General features: G+C 39.1%; 3 protein-coding genes across 3 annotated transcripts; 1 reads left to right on the forward strand and 2 right to left on the reverse strand.

The window, feature by feature from the left end:
* Positions 1-10,328: 10,328 nt before the first annotated feature.
* LOC142622595 (uncharacterized) lies at positions 10,329-10,994 on the forward strand. The gene has a single exon (XM_075796109.1). The coding sequence runs from the start codon at positions 10,645-10,647 to the stop codon at positions 10,849-10,851; it is 207 nt and encodes a 68-aa protein (XP_075652224.1). The 5' UTR covers positions 10,329-10,644; the 3' UTR covers positions 10,852-10,994.
* A 1,640-nt stretch (positions 10,995-12,634) lies between these two features.
* LOC142610151 (uncharacterized) lies at positions 12,635-13,139 on the reverse strand. The gene has a single exon (XM_075781886.1). It carries the CDS (start codon positions 13,006-13,008, stop codon positions 12,796-12,798), a length of 213 nt encoding a protein of 70 aa, XP_075638001.1. The 5' UTR covers positions 13,009-13,139; the 3' UTR covers positions 12,635-12,795.
* A 1,305-nt stretch (positions 13,140-14,444) lies between these two features.
* LOC142610144 (nuclear transport factor 2B-like) lies at positions 14,445-17,618 on the reverse strand. Its single transcript, XM_075781873.1, has 2 exons — positions 17,219-17,618; positions 14,445-14,791 (listed from the first exon to the last, which is right to left on the reverse strand). The coding sequence occupies exons 1-2, from the start codon at positions 17,513-17,515 to the stop codon at positions 14,717-14,719; spliced, it is 372 nt and encodes a 123-aa protein (XP_075637988.1). The 5' UTR covers positions 17,516-17,618; the 3' UTR covers positions 14,445-14,716.
* Between the last annotated feature and the right edge of the window lie 46 nt (positions 17,619-17,664).

Here is a 17,664-nt window from a genome sequence, read left to right on the forward strand (position 1 = left end):
CGAAGTTAAGTTTAATCAAAGTCATAGTCCGAAGCTAAATCTTAAGCAATCTTTCGTTTAATTCTTCAAAATTGTAATGTAAATGACAAGACATCAATTTCCACAAGGTTTGTGGTCCGAGGAGCACGCACTTAACCAAGTTTCTGTTTGATTCTTAAAAATTGTAACTTCAAATGTTAATTTTCCCAAAGTAGGAGGTCCGAAGACCCGGCATAACTAAGGTTACATTTAACAAATGACAAGACATCAATTTCCACAAGGTTTGTGGTCCGAGGACTGCACTTAACCAAGTTTGTTTGATTATTAAAAATTGTAACTTCAAATGTTAATTTTCCCAAAGTAGGAGGTCAGGACCCGCATAACTAAGGTTTGTTTAACAAATGACAAGACATCAATTTCCACAAGGTTTGTGGTCCGAGGAGCACTTAACCAAGTTTACGTTTGATTCTTAAAAATTGTAACTTCAAATGTTAATTTTCCCAAAGTAGGAGGTCGAAGACCCGGCATAACTAAGGTTGTTTAACAAATGACAAGACATCAATTTCCACAAGGTTTGTGGTCCGAGGACTGCACTTAACCAAGTTTACGTTTGATTATTAAAAATTGTAACTTCAAATGTTAATTTTCCCAAAGTAGGAGGTCAGGAAGACCCGGCATAACTAAGGTTACATTTAACAAATGACAAGACATCAATTTCCACAAGGTTTGTGGTCCGAGGACTGCACTTAACCAAGTTTCGTTTGATTCTTTAAAAATTGTAACTTCAAATGCGAGAGTTAGCCATAACTTTGAAACATTACTTGACAAAAGCTTATTTGATTAGTAATAATACCTTCTAAGATTATTTACATTCCATGGACGTGGTACAACTCGTTCATCCGGGTCAACTAGCCTATACGACCCTATGCACCGCTATTGAAACAATGCGATAGGGGCCTTCCCCGATTGGGTCCTAGCTTACCCCATGCTGGGTTCTTAGAAGTGCCTACAACTTTCCTTAATACAAGATCACCGAGGCGCAAGTGGCCTTGGCTTCACGTGGGCATCATGTCCTTGTTTTAGCTTCGCTGATAATAAGCCATTTGGACCATAGGCACCTCACGCCGTTCTTCAAGTAAATCAAGATCTCTCCCTAGAAGTCCCTCGTTATTCTCTGGGCTAAACGAACTTGTCTTCGCAGTAGGAAAACCGATTCCAAAGGTATCACCGCCTCGGCTCCATAAGTCATGGAGAATGGTGTTTCTCCGGTGGATGCGCGGTGTGGTCCGATGCGTCCACAGGACATGAGGGAGCTCTTCTACCCATCCGCCTTTCGCATCATCCAACCTCTTCTTGAGCCCGTTGACTATGACCCTGTTAACGGCCTCGGCCTCGGTCCATTTCCTCGAGGATAAGCTGGGGTAGAGTATCTATTTGTGATACCCATGTCACCCTGATCGCCTAAAGGCGTTGTTTGTCAAATTGAACGCCATTATGTCCGAGATAAGAGTATGTGGTATAACAAATCTAGTAACAATATTCTTCCAAATAAACTTCTTGGAATCAACATCTCGGATATTGGCTAAGGGCTCGGCTTCGACCCATTTAGTGAAAGTGTTTGTCCCTACGAGCAGCCATCTTTTGTTTCCGGCGGCTCTCGGGAATGGCCCTACAATGTCCAAGCCCCATTGCGCGAAAGGCCAAGGGCTGGAGAGGGTTAAGAACCCCTCCGGGGTTGGTGGATATTAGGGGCGAATCTACGACATTGATCACATTTTCCGGCATAGTCACGAGCCTCTCTGCATATTAGGCCACCAATAACCCCGAGTCGGGCTCTATGGGCTAAGGACCTTCCCCCGGTGTGACTCCCACAAATTCCTTCATGCAATTCCTCCAAAGAATGATTACGTCGATTCGGGGTGTACACACAACAAATACGGTCTGAAAAGGATCGTTTGTATAGCTTCTCGGTCCTCGGACAACCGAAACGCGGCGCCTTTCGACGTACCTTTTCTGCTTCAACTTTGTCTTCGGGAAGGATGTCATTTTTGAGAAAAGATATGATCGAATCCATCCAACTAGGACCGAGCCTTATTAGATGGATGCGAGGTGCGTTAGCGACTATAAGAGAAGGTTCTACCAAATCCTCAACGAGAATAACCCTTGGTAGACCTTGAGCCGAGGATGTTGCCAACGTAGCCAAAGAATCTGCATGAGTATTTCTACTCCTAGAGACATGAGCTAAGGCAAAGGAGTCGAGTCGGCCTGTGGCCGCTTGACTCGGGCCAAATATTCCTTCATTCCGGAATCTCTAGCTTCCATGGTACCCACGACTTGGCCGACTACTAACTGAGAGTCCGAGAACAAATGGATTTCCTTGCCACCCATCTTACGTACCATTTGCATGCCTACCAAGACCGCTTCATACGCAGCCTCATTATTAGTAGCCGAGAAGGCCAATCTCAAAGATTTTTCAAAGACAATTCCTTCGGGGGACATTAGAACAAGTCCAACGCCGAACCTTTATGATTAGCAGCGCCATCCACATACACGTTCCAAGCCGTGGGAGATACGGCTGTGATCACGCCAATCGATTTTTCACCCATGTGTGCTTCCTTTGAAGTTTCTTCTAACAATGGTTCAGCAAACTCTGCCACCAAATCAGCGAGGACCTGACCTTTCACCGAGGTGCGAGGCTTGTATTTAACATCAAAGGCTCCCAAGATGGTTCCCCATTTTGCCACCCTGCCAGAATAATCAGCACTACGCAACACAGCCTTGAGAGGCAAGCGGGTCAAAACAACCACAACGGTATGAGATCGGAAATAGTGAGGAGTCTACGCGTGGCGTGGACTACGCCGAAGCGCTTTTTCCAAGGGCAGATAGCGCACCTTGGCCTCATTCAAGGACTTACTAACATAGTAGACCGGCCTCTGCACTCCATTTTCATTCTTTATAAGAACTAGACTCACCGCATGAATAGCCACGGCCAGATAAGCAAATAAAACCTCGTCCACCTCAGGGCGAGATAAAATGGGTGGCCGAGAAAGATATTAGCTTAAGCCGTGGAAAGGCGACTCACAATCCTCGGTCCATTGAAACCCTTTCCACTTGTTCAACAAGCTGAAAGAAAGGACGGCACCGGTCAGTGATCGAGAAATAAACTGTTCAACGCGACGATCATTCCGGTCAATTTCCGAATCTCCTTTGGAGTTCCGAGGCGGCCGCAGAATAGCCTTGACCGCAGGTTCACCTCTATGCCCCTATGAGTGATCATATATCCTAGGAACTTTCCGGATCCCACGCCAAAAGAACACTTGGAGGCGTTAAGGCGCAACTTATACTTCCTCGACGCTCTGGAAGGTGTCGGCCAAAATGCGTCATGTGCGAAGGTACCGTCTTACTCTTCACCACCATATCATCCACGTATACTTCTATATTTTTCCCCGATTCTTGCTCAAACATTCGGGTCATCATTCTTTGGTAAGTAGCCCCCGCATTTTTTAACCCAAATGGCATGACCTTATAATGATAGTTCCGGTTGGTGTAATGAAAGCAGCCTTCTCCGATCTTCTAGCGCCGAGGAATTTGGTGGTAACCCCGGAAGGCATCCAAAAAACTCATCCGAGGATGTCCGACGATGGCATCTACCCGGCTCGATCAATCCGTGGCATTGGGAACGAATCTTTAGGACAGGCCTTGTTCGGATCGGTAAGTCTACGCATACTCTCCACTTGCCGTTCTTCTTCTTAACGACAACAGTATGAGCCAACCATTCGGGGTAGAAAACTTCTTTGATAGCCCCCGCTCCTTTTGAGCTTAAGAACCTCCTCCTTCACGGCCTCGAATGTTCTCGGGATGATCGCCGAGGTGGCTGCCTCCTCGGAACGATGGCCGGATTGACGTTTAAACGATGACAAATAAAGCTCGGATCTACGCACCGGAGCCTCATAAGGGTCCCACGCAAAGACATCTATATTGTCCTTCGGGAATTCCAACAATTCCATCTTCTCTTGGTATGGCAAAAGTATGCCAACTTGGAAGAACCTCTGCAGGGTCATCTGCTATTACAAACTTCTCTAACTCCTCGCAGACTGACCTCATCCTCTGTCATCGCTCCGAGTGCCTCTGGAGCATTAATTGCTATGACTCTGGATGGGCAAGGTTGATGACTCCATTTCGATCGACGAAGCACCGCGGCATATGCATTGCCTAGCAACTACACTGTTTGCCGGGGATTTCCTCAACATGCTCCCCCGAGGGGAATTTCACCTTAACATGTAAGGTGGAAGAAACAGCTCCCAAAGCGTGCGGCCATGGCTGGCAAGGATGGGTATATGGAGAGTACGCGTCAACCACAATGAAATCTACCTCAACCGTTTCTGTGCCGGATTGAACGGGTAGACGGATTTGTCCCCTGCACAACGGCCCTTCCTTCAAAGCTTATAAGTGGAGAATCATAAGGAGTTAAATCTTCCAACTCCAACCTCGGTCCTTTAAATAGATCGGGGTACATGATATCTGCACCGCCTGCCTTGATCTATCATCACCCTTCTCGCATCATAATTCCTATCTACCGAGGGTAACCACAAGAGCATCGTCATGGGGCTGGATAGTCCCCATTTTATCCTCCTCGGAGAAACTCAAGACAGTAAAGTGCTCTTTAATCTCTTCGGCTTGCCACCCACATCCTCGGCCCGAGGTTGGGAAACCGCCATGACCCTAGTGGGACTGAGCCGGTCCTACCGGTGCGGCAAAGATAACATTAATTGTTCCCAATGCTGGCCGAGATGAATCGTTCCTCCGGTTGTTTGAACCAACTGACCGGACCCCTTGATGGGCCGACACAAATGCCTTTGCTTCAACTTTCCCTCACCGACGAGCTGCTCTAAATGGTTCCACAGAGCCAGGTTCTCGGTAGTGTGGCCCACATCCCGATGGTAACGACGGAAAAGGTTTGATTTCTTTCTCGCGGGGTCCCCCGCCATCTTGCCGGGCCATACGAAAAGGGCTCTTTACAAACTTTTTCTAATAATCGATGCCTTGGTTCTCGGAACACGGTATTTACACAGTCTTTCAGCCGGATTGTCCAGTAATCCCTCCTTGGTTTGTTGTTGTGATATCGTCCGACAGAAATCCCTTCTCTCCGCGGGATAACCTTCTCCTTTCCTTTTCCTTGCTCTTGATCTTCCTCTACCCTATTATATTCATCAATACGATCCATAAGACGGCGTACGCTGCGGACGGGCTTTTTCGTCAAAGACTTTCTTAGGTCGTGATCAGTAGGGAGGCCTACCTTAAAGGTATTAAGCGCCACCTCATCAAAGTCGCCATCTATTTCATTAAACATCTCCCAGTATCTGTCGGAGTATGCTTTCGGTGTCTCCCCTTCCTTCATGACCATGGATAGCAACGAATCCAATGGCCGAGGGACTCTTGCTACACGTGATGAAGCGCGAAGCAAATGCCCTAGTTAACTCCCCAAAACGAGCCCTGAGACCCCGATTTGAGACCGTTAAACCATCTCGTAGCCACAGTCCCAAGCTGGAGGGGAAGACTTTACACATCAAAGTCTCGTTATGAGAGTGCACTTGCCATCCTTTGGTTGAAGTGACTCACGTGTTCCACCGGATCAGTCCGGCCATTATAGATGGTAAAGGTGGGCTGGGTGAACCTCTGGAAAGCCTCCCTCTCAATCCTCCGTGAAAACGGAGATTTAGAAGTTGGTGCAACGCTCTACTCATGGTATCGTTGCAAGCCCCTAGAACGAAGCTTCTTACGTACGCGAGTTGATTGGTCGTCCTCTCCTCGCCGTGAGGATGTTGCGCTAGTGGGGGAATATGACCTTGAGCTGTAGCCAACTCCTATCCTTCTCGAGGAAGAACTAGATGAGGACGGGGAAACCTTACGTTTAGCACGGCGTAACTTCCTCTTGAACGATTAATTTCTTCTCGCATGGATTTAGAGCCTCATAAGTGGGTAGTGCTACCCCCTCCTTGAGTATGGCTAGCCCACAGGTATTCGTATGGACGCTTCCCTCACGATCCTTAAGATGTTCAAGACGTTCGAAATGATCTTCCGGTTGTGATCCTTGTGACTCTGCATGGTGAGAGCCTAAACCTGCCATAATATCCCTACTACTTCTAGACTAGGTTCCCACAGACGACGCCAATTGTAAGTGCACAATTGCACCTGGACCCAAGAACAGTTATGGGCTCAGGCCCAATGAGCCTTAAACAATAAAAATTTGTAGAGAGTGGGCTTGAAACCCAGGTTAGAAGTGAGTGAAGATTAAATGACAAACTAAAGATTGCCAGTATTTGGAAACAGCAAGAAGTAATATAAATAGGTCTCCTCGGACGTAGGCCGAGAGCTGTTCTTATATTATCTCTCTCTCTTTGTCCTTTTTCCTTTTAGGTTACAAAAAGTTCGTCGTCATTTTTGTTCTAGATCTCCCCTTAAATACTCTTCTTTTTAATACTTTATACACGTGTTGCCCCAACTCCTCCCTTAGCCTAGATATTTCTTTTCTTAGTGCCTTTGAACAGTAACTAGAAGTTTCCCTTCCACTGTTCAAGTGTCACCTCTCCATTAATGCGGCCAGGGTGGTAGGTGCAGGGTCTTTAATGTGGAGGTAGCAGCCTTTACTTTTGACACTTTCCCAACATCGGTGCTTCTAGGACATTCAAGGGTTCACCCCCTTTAACCACTAGTCTTGACCGTGTCATTCACTAACCTGTACCATGAAGTCCCGGGTTCTCTGGTGTTAGTCCGAGGATAAAAACATCCTCGGCTGGATCCTCGGATCCTCGGCGCATGGGCCGACCTAAAGTACCAACAAGCCCTAAACCCAAGAGCAGGTCGGCCTTCCTTAGTAAGGCCCAACGGCCCATATCCCTATTAAGATCTTTTTACCCCCCACAGTATATATGTATGTATTTGAATAAGATATATTTTTGTTAGAAACTGTGATTTCATATATATAATTATGGACAGTCTGACTATGAATAAATTGTGATACTCAAACCAATGAGAGTTATTCATTGGTAGCCTGATACCCAAACCAATGGGAGTTATTCATTGGTACTCTGATACCTAACCAATGGGGATTATTCATTGGTATTCGGATACCCAAACCAATGGGGGTTATTCATTGGTACTCTAATACCCAACCAATGAGGATTATTTATTAGTACTCTGATGCCCAATCACGAGAATATAGTGTGATCATAGTCATAAGATTGTTAAGAATATGAATTACGTTTGAGTATTTGAACTCTTTTGAATCATTTAAATTGCTTATATACTTTTGGAACCTATTATAAGTTGTAACTTTTGATATATGGAAAACTGACTACTTTCTAAACCATCTATGATATATATTTGTAAGATTAAAGTATGTGATCTATTTGTAACTTATTATTTTAAGACTATGAAACTTCTTTAGTTATTTTTGAAAACTCATAGTATATTATAACTTTTGAAAACTCATATTACATCTTATTAATTTACAGATCTATTGCTTGATAGAACTTATTAGGATTTTGGTTACTTATTGAGTTGTTAGCTCACCCCTTTTTCCCTTCCAATTTCAGATTGTGAAGAATAGCAAGTTTTAGGAGTTTTGATATTGTGTTGTGAGCAAGAAAAGAAGCGTAATGATTTTGGGATTGGAGGGTCTACTAATAGTTTTATATTCATTGGCCAATTGGCATTATGTACATGAGGTTTGGATTTTGTTCCTATTAAATTATTGGAAATCTATTCATAAAGAAATTATTGAGGTATTTTGGATTTATTTGATTTAATTTTTTGAGAATAAATCTTAGTTGCTAAGAAGGCCTTGCACACTTGTAGGGTGCTTACTTTATAAGCGTGCGGCGGTTATCATGTGCCTATCTTTATAGTTGGGTTCGGAGCGTGACATAATCAATCACAATATGTCAAAAAAAATAAACCACAACAACTAATAGGTTTATATACTTAAAGTTTGAAGAGTATATTGGTAAAATGCCACTCAATTAAACAGGTCAGATGGGTCAAACGAGTTCTATGTATTGAACACTAACTCGACCCATTTACTAAACGGGGTCAGTCGTGTCAACTCAAATATTTCACAAACCTATTAAGTCTCAACCCATAACCTAATAATTTCGTGTCGTGTCGTATTGTGTCTTGTTGGGTTCATAGTTGTGTCCAATTTTGCAACCCCTATATATATACCCATTTAGCTTGCTTCAAAAAGGCAATTCATTTCGACATGTTTGACCTGATTAGTATTGTTTTAAATTTAATACGAACTCATAACATTAAAATACCTATTAAGCATACAATTTGAAAGTTAACAAGAACATCAAATACTTAAAATATGTTGTTTAGAAGTTCATAGTGAAGGGTTTAGAGATTTAAGGTTTCAATTATATCTCTTAATAAGTTTTAAAATAGAGGTTAGACATAAAAGGTATTTTGAAAAATCTAAAATAAAATGAGTATTTATTTGTTATACATTTTATATGGGTCATTTCAAGTCGACACGAATAAACTAACATGTCAAACGTATCAATTGTGAGTTAACCTATTTGTGACATGATTTTTACAATGTCATTTTCAGTTTGACCTAATTATGACCTAAACCTGCTAAGGGACAACCCTAACCCGTAAAATCTCGTGTCATGTTCATGGGTCATATCAAATATTGACACCTACATTTAGATACAAAGGAAAGAGAAAGAGAATATATATATATATATATATATATATATATATATATATATATATATATTATTTTACTATTTTATCTTTGTAAATTAATAATTAATTATGATGATATGATAGTAATTTCACAAGAAATATAAAACTTTCAAAGAATATGAGAGTAATTTTATGGATTTGGAGAGAAAGTAAAAAAAAATATTAAAAAGTTGTGGAACCTATCAACAGTTTAATAACTCAATTAGTTGGCATTTTTTAGTATTTCCAACGAAAACATTCAAGTTCAAATCTTCTAATAGTCAACTTATCAACAACAAAAAAAAAAAAGTGTTAGGAACTTGGGATCCATGAAAACCATTTATCTTCCTTTTTCCTTTCTTTCCTTCTAATCAAACAACGGAATTTGAGCCCACTCTCCTCCCTTCTTTCCCATTCTTTCTAACTAAACATAGTTTTGTCTGTTACTATAAATTAAATTTTTTTTTTTTCATTTTCAATCGCAAATGTTATAAGTAATGACAATTTAAACATTATGTTCATATGTGTTAAAAATCAATGAAGAATTTGTTTTTGATACTCAGCACTTTAATTCGACTATTCAAATATCAATTTTATACTTCTTTTTTTAAGTTTTAATCTCTCTCTCTCTCTCTCTCTCTCTCTGTGCGCGCGCGCGCACGCATAGGAGTGAATATCCAACCCAAACCTAGTGAAACTAACCCAACCCAACATCTTGATTGATTTTCGTGGGTTGATGGGTTGAGTTAGGTTAGAATTTTATTTTGACCATTGAGTTAGGTTGGGTTCAAGTTAATAGTTTTTCAACTCAATTTAGACCATCATATTATAGGTTGAACAAACCCTCCAACGCAACCTGTCAACCCATACACACCCCCTAAATTCATGCACTATATCCCTTGCATAAAGAAAGACAACCATGCATAGCAAACAATGTTATTTTAGCTAATAGGCACCAATCAAAAATTTCTTTCCGCTAGACAAGTTGCAATATCGGTAATTATTTTTTTTAATTATAGATATAAACAAAATATTTAGATTGTTATGATTTATTTTTGCAAAGTTGGTCATTTGATCTATTCTAACTTTTTTATTTGAATTTTTTTTTTTTTTTTAAATCAGGATTCAATACTACCATTGCCATTGAAACAATTGAATTTTGATGATAGCTGAGCTCCATTAAATAAATTGAGACCTTGGAGTGTGGGCAAAAGAGACAAAAGCATGATTGCCCATGCCTCTTAAAACAAACATTCACATAGCTGTCTCAAATTTCTTAAGTCTAAACCCAAAGGTGAGAGCAAAATGGTGCTCCTAGTCTCCCATTCCATATGCATAAAGCCATTTCACTGGACCCACTTCCTTATTTCAAGGAGTAAGCCTAGTGGCAAAATATGTGGCACCAGACTTATTCTATTTCAAGCTATTCATGTTGACCAATCCTCCCCCTAACCTCTAGCCTCTAGCCTCTAGCCTCTAGCCTCTTTTTCAAAAGAATGCTTATATTAAACTTCTACTAGCGTGAGCAAAAATGAACGGTGATGATGCATTGTGACCCAACCACGTTGTTACTTAAATACTGTCATTGATTGCAAGCTGCAAATCATGCATCCACTCAACCTACTTGTGAGTTTGACAACATTAGAAAATGATTCTTTGCCTTATCCAACGGAGCGACTAGAAACTTTAAAGAAAACGAAAAATCCCAAAAGAAGGATAAAGTGATCGATTGATAATTAAATGTTCTTGCTTTAGGGGATTCTTATTCTTCCTCCTACATGGTCTTGAGGACATAATAATAATAAGGTATCCAAAGCACTTTTAATACTTTTTATGTCTTTGTGATTATTCTTCTTTCTTCTTTCTTCTTCTTTTTCTTCTTCCTCTTCTTCTGTGTTGGAAGGTTAAGTTTTGAACAATTTGGTAAGGCTGAGAATGAACGATTGGGCTGCACCACTCATAGCTGCGGCACTGTTTGCACTTTTGTCACCAGGAACACTGTTTCAAATGCCCGGAAAGAATCGGCCACTTGAATTTATGAGCATGAAGACTAATATTGGCTCCATATTTGTTCACACGGTTCTCTACGGTTTGCTTCTTATTTTGTTTCTTGTTATTCTTAACATTCACCTCTATGTCTAGGAAGCAATAGGCTGCTACTAGGACAGAGTTTTGTGCTATATATGTATACTTTTTTTTGTTTACTGCTTTTGGTCTATGTAAGCTCTCAAGAAATCAGCTTTTTGCTAATGAAGTGATTATAATTATCATTCAGTCTCCCACAATTTTTTTAGTAGGGTTGTTTCTCAAGCTAATCACTACTATGGGAAAAGAGATTTACTTTGCCATTCATGAAAGAGTTACTGGCCACATGGTTAGAATGTTTCTTGGGGTAGCAATTTGAGTAAGAACTAAGAACTAGCAGGAAGACAAATCACAGTGTGGTATTTCAAAAGATAATGACAAATAATTAGTAATAACCTCACCTGATATGTTCTTTAGCAAAGCATCAGTTTCCGAGAGACCTTGTCATTTTGGGTACTAGTACACATATAGGCAAGGATTTTAATATGCTCTTTACCCTTAAGCTCACGAACGGTTTATATATATATATATAATTTATTTCTTGGGTTTTATTAATGAGTACCTTTTATTATTATTTTAAAAAAAATACTACATAATATCCCACCTCTCCCTTAAGGGTTATAATTGAGGCTCCCATATTCTCCCATGGACTTAAGATATAAGGAGGTAGATAACATCCGGCTCAACTCACCCAGTTATTAATGAGTATCTAAAGAACACAAAGTTAATGTATATTTAAATTTTTTTTTTACTATTTTCAAAAAATAAATGAAATCATATTAAAGAAAAGCATACACAACCTACTAATACTTGGACGTTTTGAGTGCAATTAGATGAATCATCGCAATTTTTTTTTTCCAGTTAATAAGCATGAATTGTAACTCGTAATTGAGCATTTACATTTTCAACGTATGCCTTTGAAATACTCCTTAATAAGCCTTTGTTCGATCTAAATAAGATTGCCAATAGCCTAATACTCTTAGAAAAATAAGGGAAATTATCATTGGGATCTGCTTGCATATCCTAAATTCAGCCTTTTATTTTCACATTAATGCAAACAACTGGTCTAATCTCAAATAGGGAACACATATAAGCGTCAAATTTTTGCATTGGACTACAAAACTGATCCCTCATCTCCCAAATCCAAGAGTCAAAAACTTCATTTATAAAACATACTTATTGTTATGTTTGCTTTCACCATATGCGCTAGTCTCAATGCAAAACTCAGTGTTTTCTATATAAACCTGTCATTTTGGCCTTGTGAACCGAGGAAACAACTTGATAAGATCTCCTCTCCAGACATTCCTCATACTGATTTATTGCTAAATCCAATTATACATGAGATTGAATAATGAATACACACCTTATTTATGTAATTGCTATCCTCTCAACAAGATAAACAACACGATTACAGGAATGAATTTTTGCTAAATTTGCCTGTAATACAATGGGAATGGAAGTTAGCCCATGGTCATGGGTATTGTAAGATATATAAAACTTCTTATGTGATAATTATAATGCCAGATCCTTTCGGATCACTCCAAGTACGCTTACTTATTCACAAAGAGATTCATCAATGAATATGAAAGTACATCCTCGAGCAAAACTTCAGACATAGTAGATATTGATCAGAGACCCAAAAAGCAACAAACAAGGTATATTAAATCCTAATAAAATCAAGAGAATTCTTTACCTTACAATTGACAATCATATTAGCCAAGATAAAATTCTAATAAATGATTTCAGTCAAAGTCCATATCATCCTGTGTATGAAATTCTAATATATACCAACCAGTCAAACACAAAACCATTTCTAGTTAATGGTAGAATCCATGGAGAATTTGCAAGCTTGTAATTCAACTAATTTCATTAATGACTAACTTTCAATAATTTCAATCCCATTAAAGATACAGAGGACATGATAACAAAGAGCAGAACACAACAATCTTACTAACTGTGGAACTTGTGGATGTTGGGTGTTGTTTATTGTGGGGGGCTATGCTATGAGCCAATGTACATGTGAATCCCAATAGCTAATAAGAAGATGCACATGAGAGCAAAGTAGATGATGGAATGAACGAGTATGGATGCTCCGCTTGTCTGGAAATTGCCAAACTCTATGAATCGGCCTTTCCCCGGAATCTGAACCAGCAACCCTGGAGTGAGCAATATAAAGAGCACCACTGCCACAAACACCGGCCCCCAATCAGACATCTTCTTCACCTTCTCTCTCTCTACCAGATCTCTTTTGTTCTCTCTCTCAAAAGTCTTTAGTGGCAGGAAAATAGACCAAGAAAGATGATTATAAAAGGTGGGTTTTGCTTTGGGAGAGAGGAAGAGACAAGGAGTTGATGACTTGGAAAGTGAACGTTACAGCGTCAAGCTATACCCGTTTACATTATACACCTCACATGCACTACGGTCAAGGAAACTTCGAATGTAACACTCATATAGTACATGTGTATGATTGAATTGATCCTAGCAAAACTATTAGTTAATCCGAAAAATAGGTAAAAGCTTGACTTATTAACCTCTTTTTTCCATAATCTCGTTGCTCTTGCGAGGAAATTAAACTGTGTGTGAAAAGCACTTTTTATGATTGCTTATGAGACCAATATTCTGGTGGTGACTTTCGTAGCTATCCCCATGGGCAAGCCACTACTATTTTTAGCAGTTTGATGTGGGACCAAATTACGAGCCAGTTGTGCAGTCCCCACAGATGACAGAACTACAGTCTAATTTGTCGGTGATCTAAAAGTTCATACCGGAAATGTGGATGTTGTGGTCGCAGACTGGATTTGGTTTAAAACGTATAGTAAGAAATGATTCTCATGAAGTTCCAACTGGGACCATTCAAACTCTAATCCCATCTCTAAAGATATGGTGCTATCGGGAGTTTTCTAGATACCCCTCCAATAATAGACAAATTTGCATTCTCATCTGTCCAACCTGATTATAACATTGAATGTTTATTTGATTCCATCGGAACCGTATGTATTTCCACGAATCTAAATTTGAATATTACATATCTTCAAGAAAAAAGAAGTAATCATAATATACATTTCTTGTATCCAATGCAAATTTAACCTTGCCCACCAAGGGCTTGTAGCTCAGCGGAATAGTCTTCTCTCCTTTATTGATCAAGGTTCAAATCATCCCCCTCCATTGTTGTAACCTACTGAATTTTATTTTTTTATATTTTTTTTTTTTTTTTTAAACAAACAAACCTACCTGACTATAACAAAAGGCAAGGAGGTGGTGCCGTTCACTTCCACGGGTAACCCAAAAGTTTGAGAAAAACATGGATAAAAAGATGTTCAAAACAATTCACTAGCCAAGTTAACTAACCCTAAAAAAAAAGGCAAAACTTAGATATAGTACTTAGGTGTTATTTTTTACCCCTTTTAAAATTCCCTTTTAAAATTCTGTCATGTGGCTTTTTTCTCATGAGATGAAAGTGTATTTTTTTGTTAAATAGTCACATGGCTGAATTTTAAGAGGAAAACCTAAGGAATAACACTTAAGGTATTGTACATAAATTTTACCCAAAAAAGTTAGCTCTCCCAGCTTTTCCAAGTATGAAAAAAGTGAAACCTTCCCAAGCTAGTGCTTGCATCCAAATTAAGGAAGTTGAGACTAAAAATCACATATTTTATCCAAATGCATGGCACAACTCATTCTCATAAATTTGAAACAAGTGGACTACTTGAAATCAATGCATGCAATCAAATTAGTATTCTTTCAGATGATCGAACATAGAAAACTAGCAAGCAAATCTGCCAACCATAGATAAAGTTTGCCTTACCCATTCGAAAAGCATAAAATCTAAACAACACTACACAACTTGGTTTTGTTTTTTCATGTTCAATAAAAACCAAAACAAAAACTCCTCCTGTCGAGTTTCTGATGCTCTTAACAGTCCTTATGCATAATTCAAGCGGAATATGTCATTCAATACATAAAAGCTCCCCTGCGGTGTTGGAATCAGATGGAACATCTACATAGAAATAAGGCAGTAAATAGGGTTAGAAGGCAAGAATCACACCAGACTGACTAGAACATTTTCACTGATGAGTGATCTACTCATTCAAACACCAAGTGCCCACCATTCTAGCAGAAAACATTGTAAACACACCAATCCCAAATTTCCCCCATTATGGCAGGTTGGTAGCCAGGTTTTAACAAAATCTCATCCCTTTGGTAAGTTTCACATTGCAAAAAAATCAATCAAAATCACCAGCTATTCTGCAGTATTGGGTGAAGTAATAATCAAACTCTTGACTCAGCAAAGATACACCTCTTTTTAACATAAAAGCAATAAGTTTTAATAGAAATAAGGAATCACCAAGTACACAGAATGTATATTATATGTACATCACAATTAAATTCTAAAAGTACAGTGACCAATAAATAAGATTGAGAAAGAAAGACTCAGCAAAGATACTCTTAAATACTCATGTGTTCCTTATTCAGCATGTACTTGGTGTTGGTAGAGGCATTAGTTGCACTTAAATACATGTCTCTTAGAGACTAGACACAAGCAAGCATGCAGCTAATTGAAGGAAGGCGCACATTTTTAGATATGATAACCTCTAATAAAAAGATTCATAACATATAATACATATGTAAAAAAAGGTTTATAAACTCAAAAAAGTAATAAATTCTGTATTAGCTTGAATGGATAGTGCAATTGCACAAGATTTGTAAGCCCAAATTTTACATCAAGATATTTCTATTTCTTAAACTTTTTATAGTAAATTTGAAAAAAAATTATCAATAAATGGACAATATGAAAAGAATTAAGTCATAAAGTTTAATTCTATGATAGCCATGATCAGAATAAAGTATATCGCTAATCAAAATATATCCACAAGGCAAAGACCAAAAAGTACAAAAATCATAAATTATCCTTGTTCGATACTTTGGATATGTAAACGAAACATTATTTGTGCTGTAAAGCACCTTAAGAACAGTGTTTGTATACTAAATCAATGGTCCATGTCATTGCCTTCAAGGTTTAGCATTTTAATTTTAATGATTCAAATATTTGTTAGTAAAAATTAAAAAAAAAAAAAAAAGCCTTGACATGCTTTGTGCTTCCTTGAAAAGCACCAGAAAAGTGTGCTTGAAGCATGTTTCATTAAATAAGCTTCTCTTCAACCAAGCAAAAAAGCTTAGACCTGGGGTTTTGAGCTTTAAGCATGTTTAAACACATTTTTAACAACACTACACATACTACAACCAAGATACAAAACCTATCAAAATTTACATCCCATGAACAAGGAGAGATGGCAACAGATTAATGAGTGGGCTTACAGTGAGACAAACCAAACTTACACGTCCCTAGAGATAGTTTGGTCATGTGCAAAAGAGGAATTAATGCACCAATGAAGAAGAATAATTTTGATTCAAGTACATGGAACAAAAAAGGTAGGGACAGCTTAAAATAGCACTAGAAATAACAAAGATGGACATTTTTACTTATGAATTTGGTTATACTTGTAATAGAATGGTGTAGAAGAATAAATGAGGCTGACCTCACTTTGTTTGTTGAAGATCCATAGTGAACCTTAAAATTTTTAGGACTAAGGTATATAGAATACTTACACATGCATATATCGATGGCTACACCTTTCATAACAAGCATTAGCTAAATATTTCAGGCAATTAAAATGCCTGAGGAGAAGAAGAAAATAATATTGGCAATCTAAGATTAGTTTCACTTTTCTTATATTTGTCAATTTCCACACAATGTAATTTGCAGTTTGAGAACTCTTCAAGCAACAATTAACATAAATGTGTGCAACTACACTCTTTTCATACAGCTTATTAGTTGACCATAGCAAAAGCCTCAATACCCATTCAGTCCATTCTCTACACCATCTTGTCCTACCCTAAATAAACAAAATGTCAGACCCTTTAATTCCCATCAAGCTTAGAGAAAAGACGAGTCCATAGTTACGCATTCCCTGCACTATCAATGCTCCTTTCATACATATGCATGCGACCCACATCTGTAGACCTCACATGTATGTGAAAGAGAGTTTGCATGCACCCATTACATGAGACACTACCTCACTCATCACAACCCTGAAGACAAGCCTAACTTACTCCACTCAACACAACTTCACTATCAAGCCCATTTCCCTTATCTTATTTCCAACCTTGCTATGCCATTGGCATTGATCTCAGCATCCCCATTTCATTCACACTTAAATGCCAAACATCATTATCCATTCACCAAATACAATGCTCCGTAATTCACAATAAGCAGCCATAATATGACTATCATATAACAGAATACAATTACAAGATACGAGGACATCTGGGTGTTTTTATTTTATTTTTCTAATGTTTGTGTTTGGAATTACTTATCAAAAACAAAAGGGTGCGTGATTGGCATGGTAGGTGTTTGAAGAAATACCTGACTGAACTTGAGGGCATGTTGTTCGCCAGAAATCTGAAGATTTCCACTGACGAAGACGAGCATGCCACCAGAGGGTCCAGAGGGCTGGCAATCGACGGTGGTGATGTGGTGCTTGCACTGCTGGAAAGGGAGGGAGGTGAGCTTAGAGACGATGTTGGGTGAGCCCTGGATCTTCTGCCCCTCAAAGGTCAGCATCGAACCATCCTGGTACAGGTTCGCCAGAGCAGATCGATTCGAATCGAAAGTCGAGTAGTAGTGCTCGACAAACGCCTTCGACACTTCGTCTGGGTTCATTTTTTTTGTCGATCCTCTCTCACCTTTGCTTTGCGGCTCTCTTTCTCTCTCTCTCTCTCACTCTCTCTCTCAGTGTCTCGCAAAAGTGTGTGACCTTTTGGGAATTGGAAATTCCTGTGGGGCCTCTTATTATTTGATTGTGTAAGCTA

Source organism: Castanea sativa, chromosome 1, assembly GCF_040712315.1.
Source record: "Castanea sativa cultivar Marrone di Chiusa Pesio chromosome 1, ASM4071231v1".
Classification (NCBI taxonomy): domain Eukaryota; kingdom Viridiplantae; phylum Streptophyta; class Magnoliopsida; order Fagales; family Fagaceae; genus Castanea; species Castanea sativa.

Coding starts and splice junctions, on each gene's coding strand:
- LOC142622595 (XM_075796109.1), top strand. CDS start 10,645: ATGAACGATTGGGCTGCACCACTCATAGCTGCGGCACTGTTTGCACTT.
- LOC142610151 (XM_075781886.1), bottom strand. CDS start 13,008: ATGTCTGATTGGGGGCCGGTGTTTGTGGCAGTGGTGCTCTTTATATTG.
- LOC142610144 (XM_075781873.1), bottom strand. CDS start 17,515: ATGAACCCAGACGAAGTGTCGAAGGCGTTTGTCGAGCACTACTACTCG. Junction 14,792..17,218: donor ATGCCCTCAAGTTCAGTCAG/GTATTTCTTCAA, acceptor ATTTCTATGTAG/ATGTTCCATCTGATTCCAAC.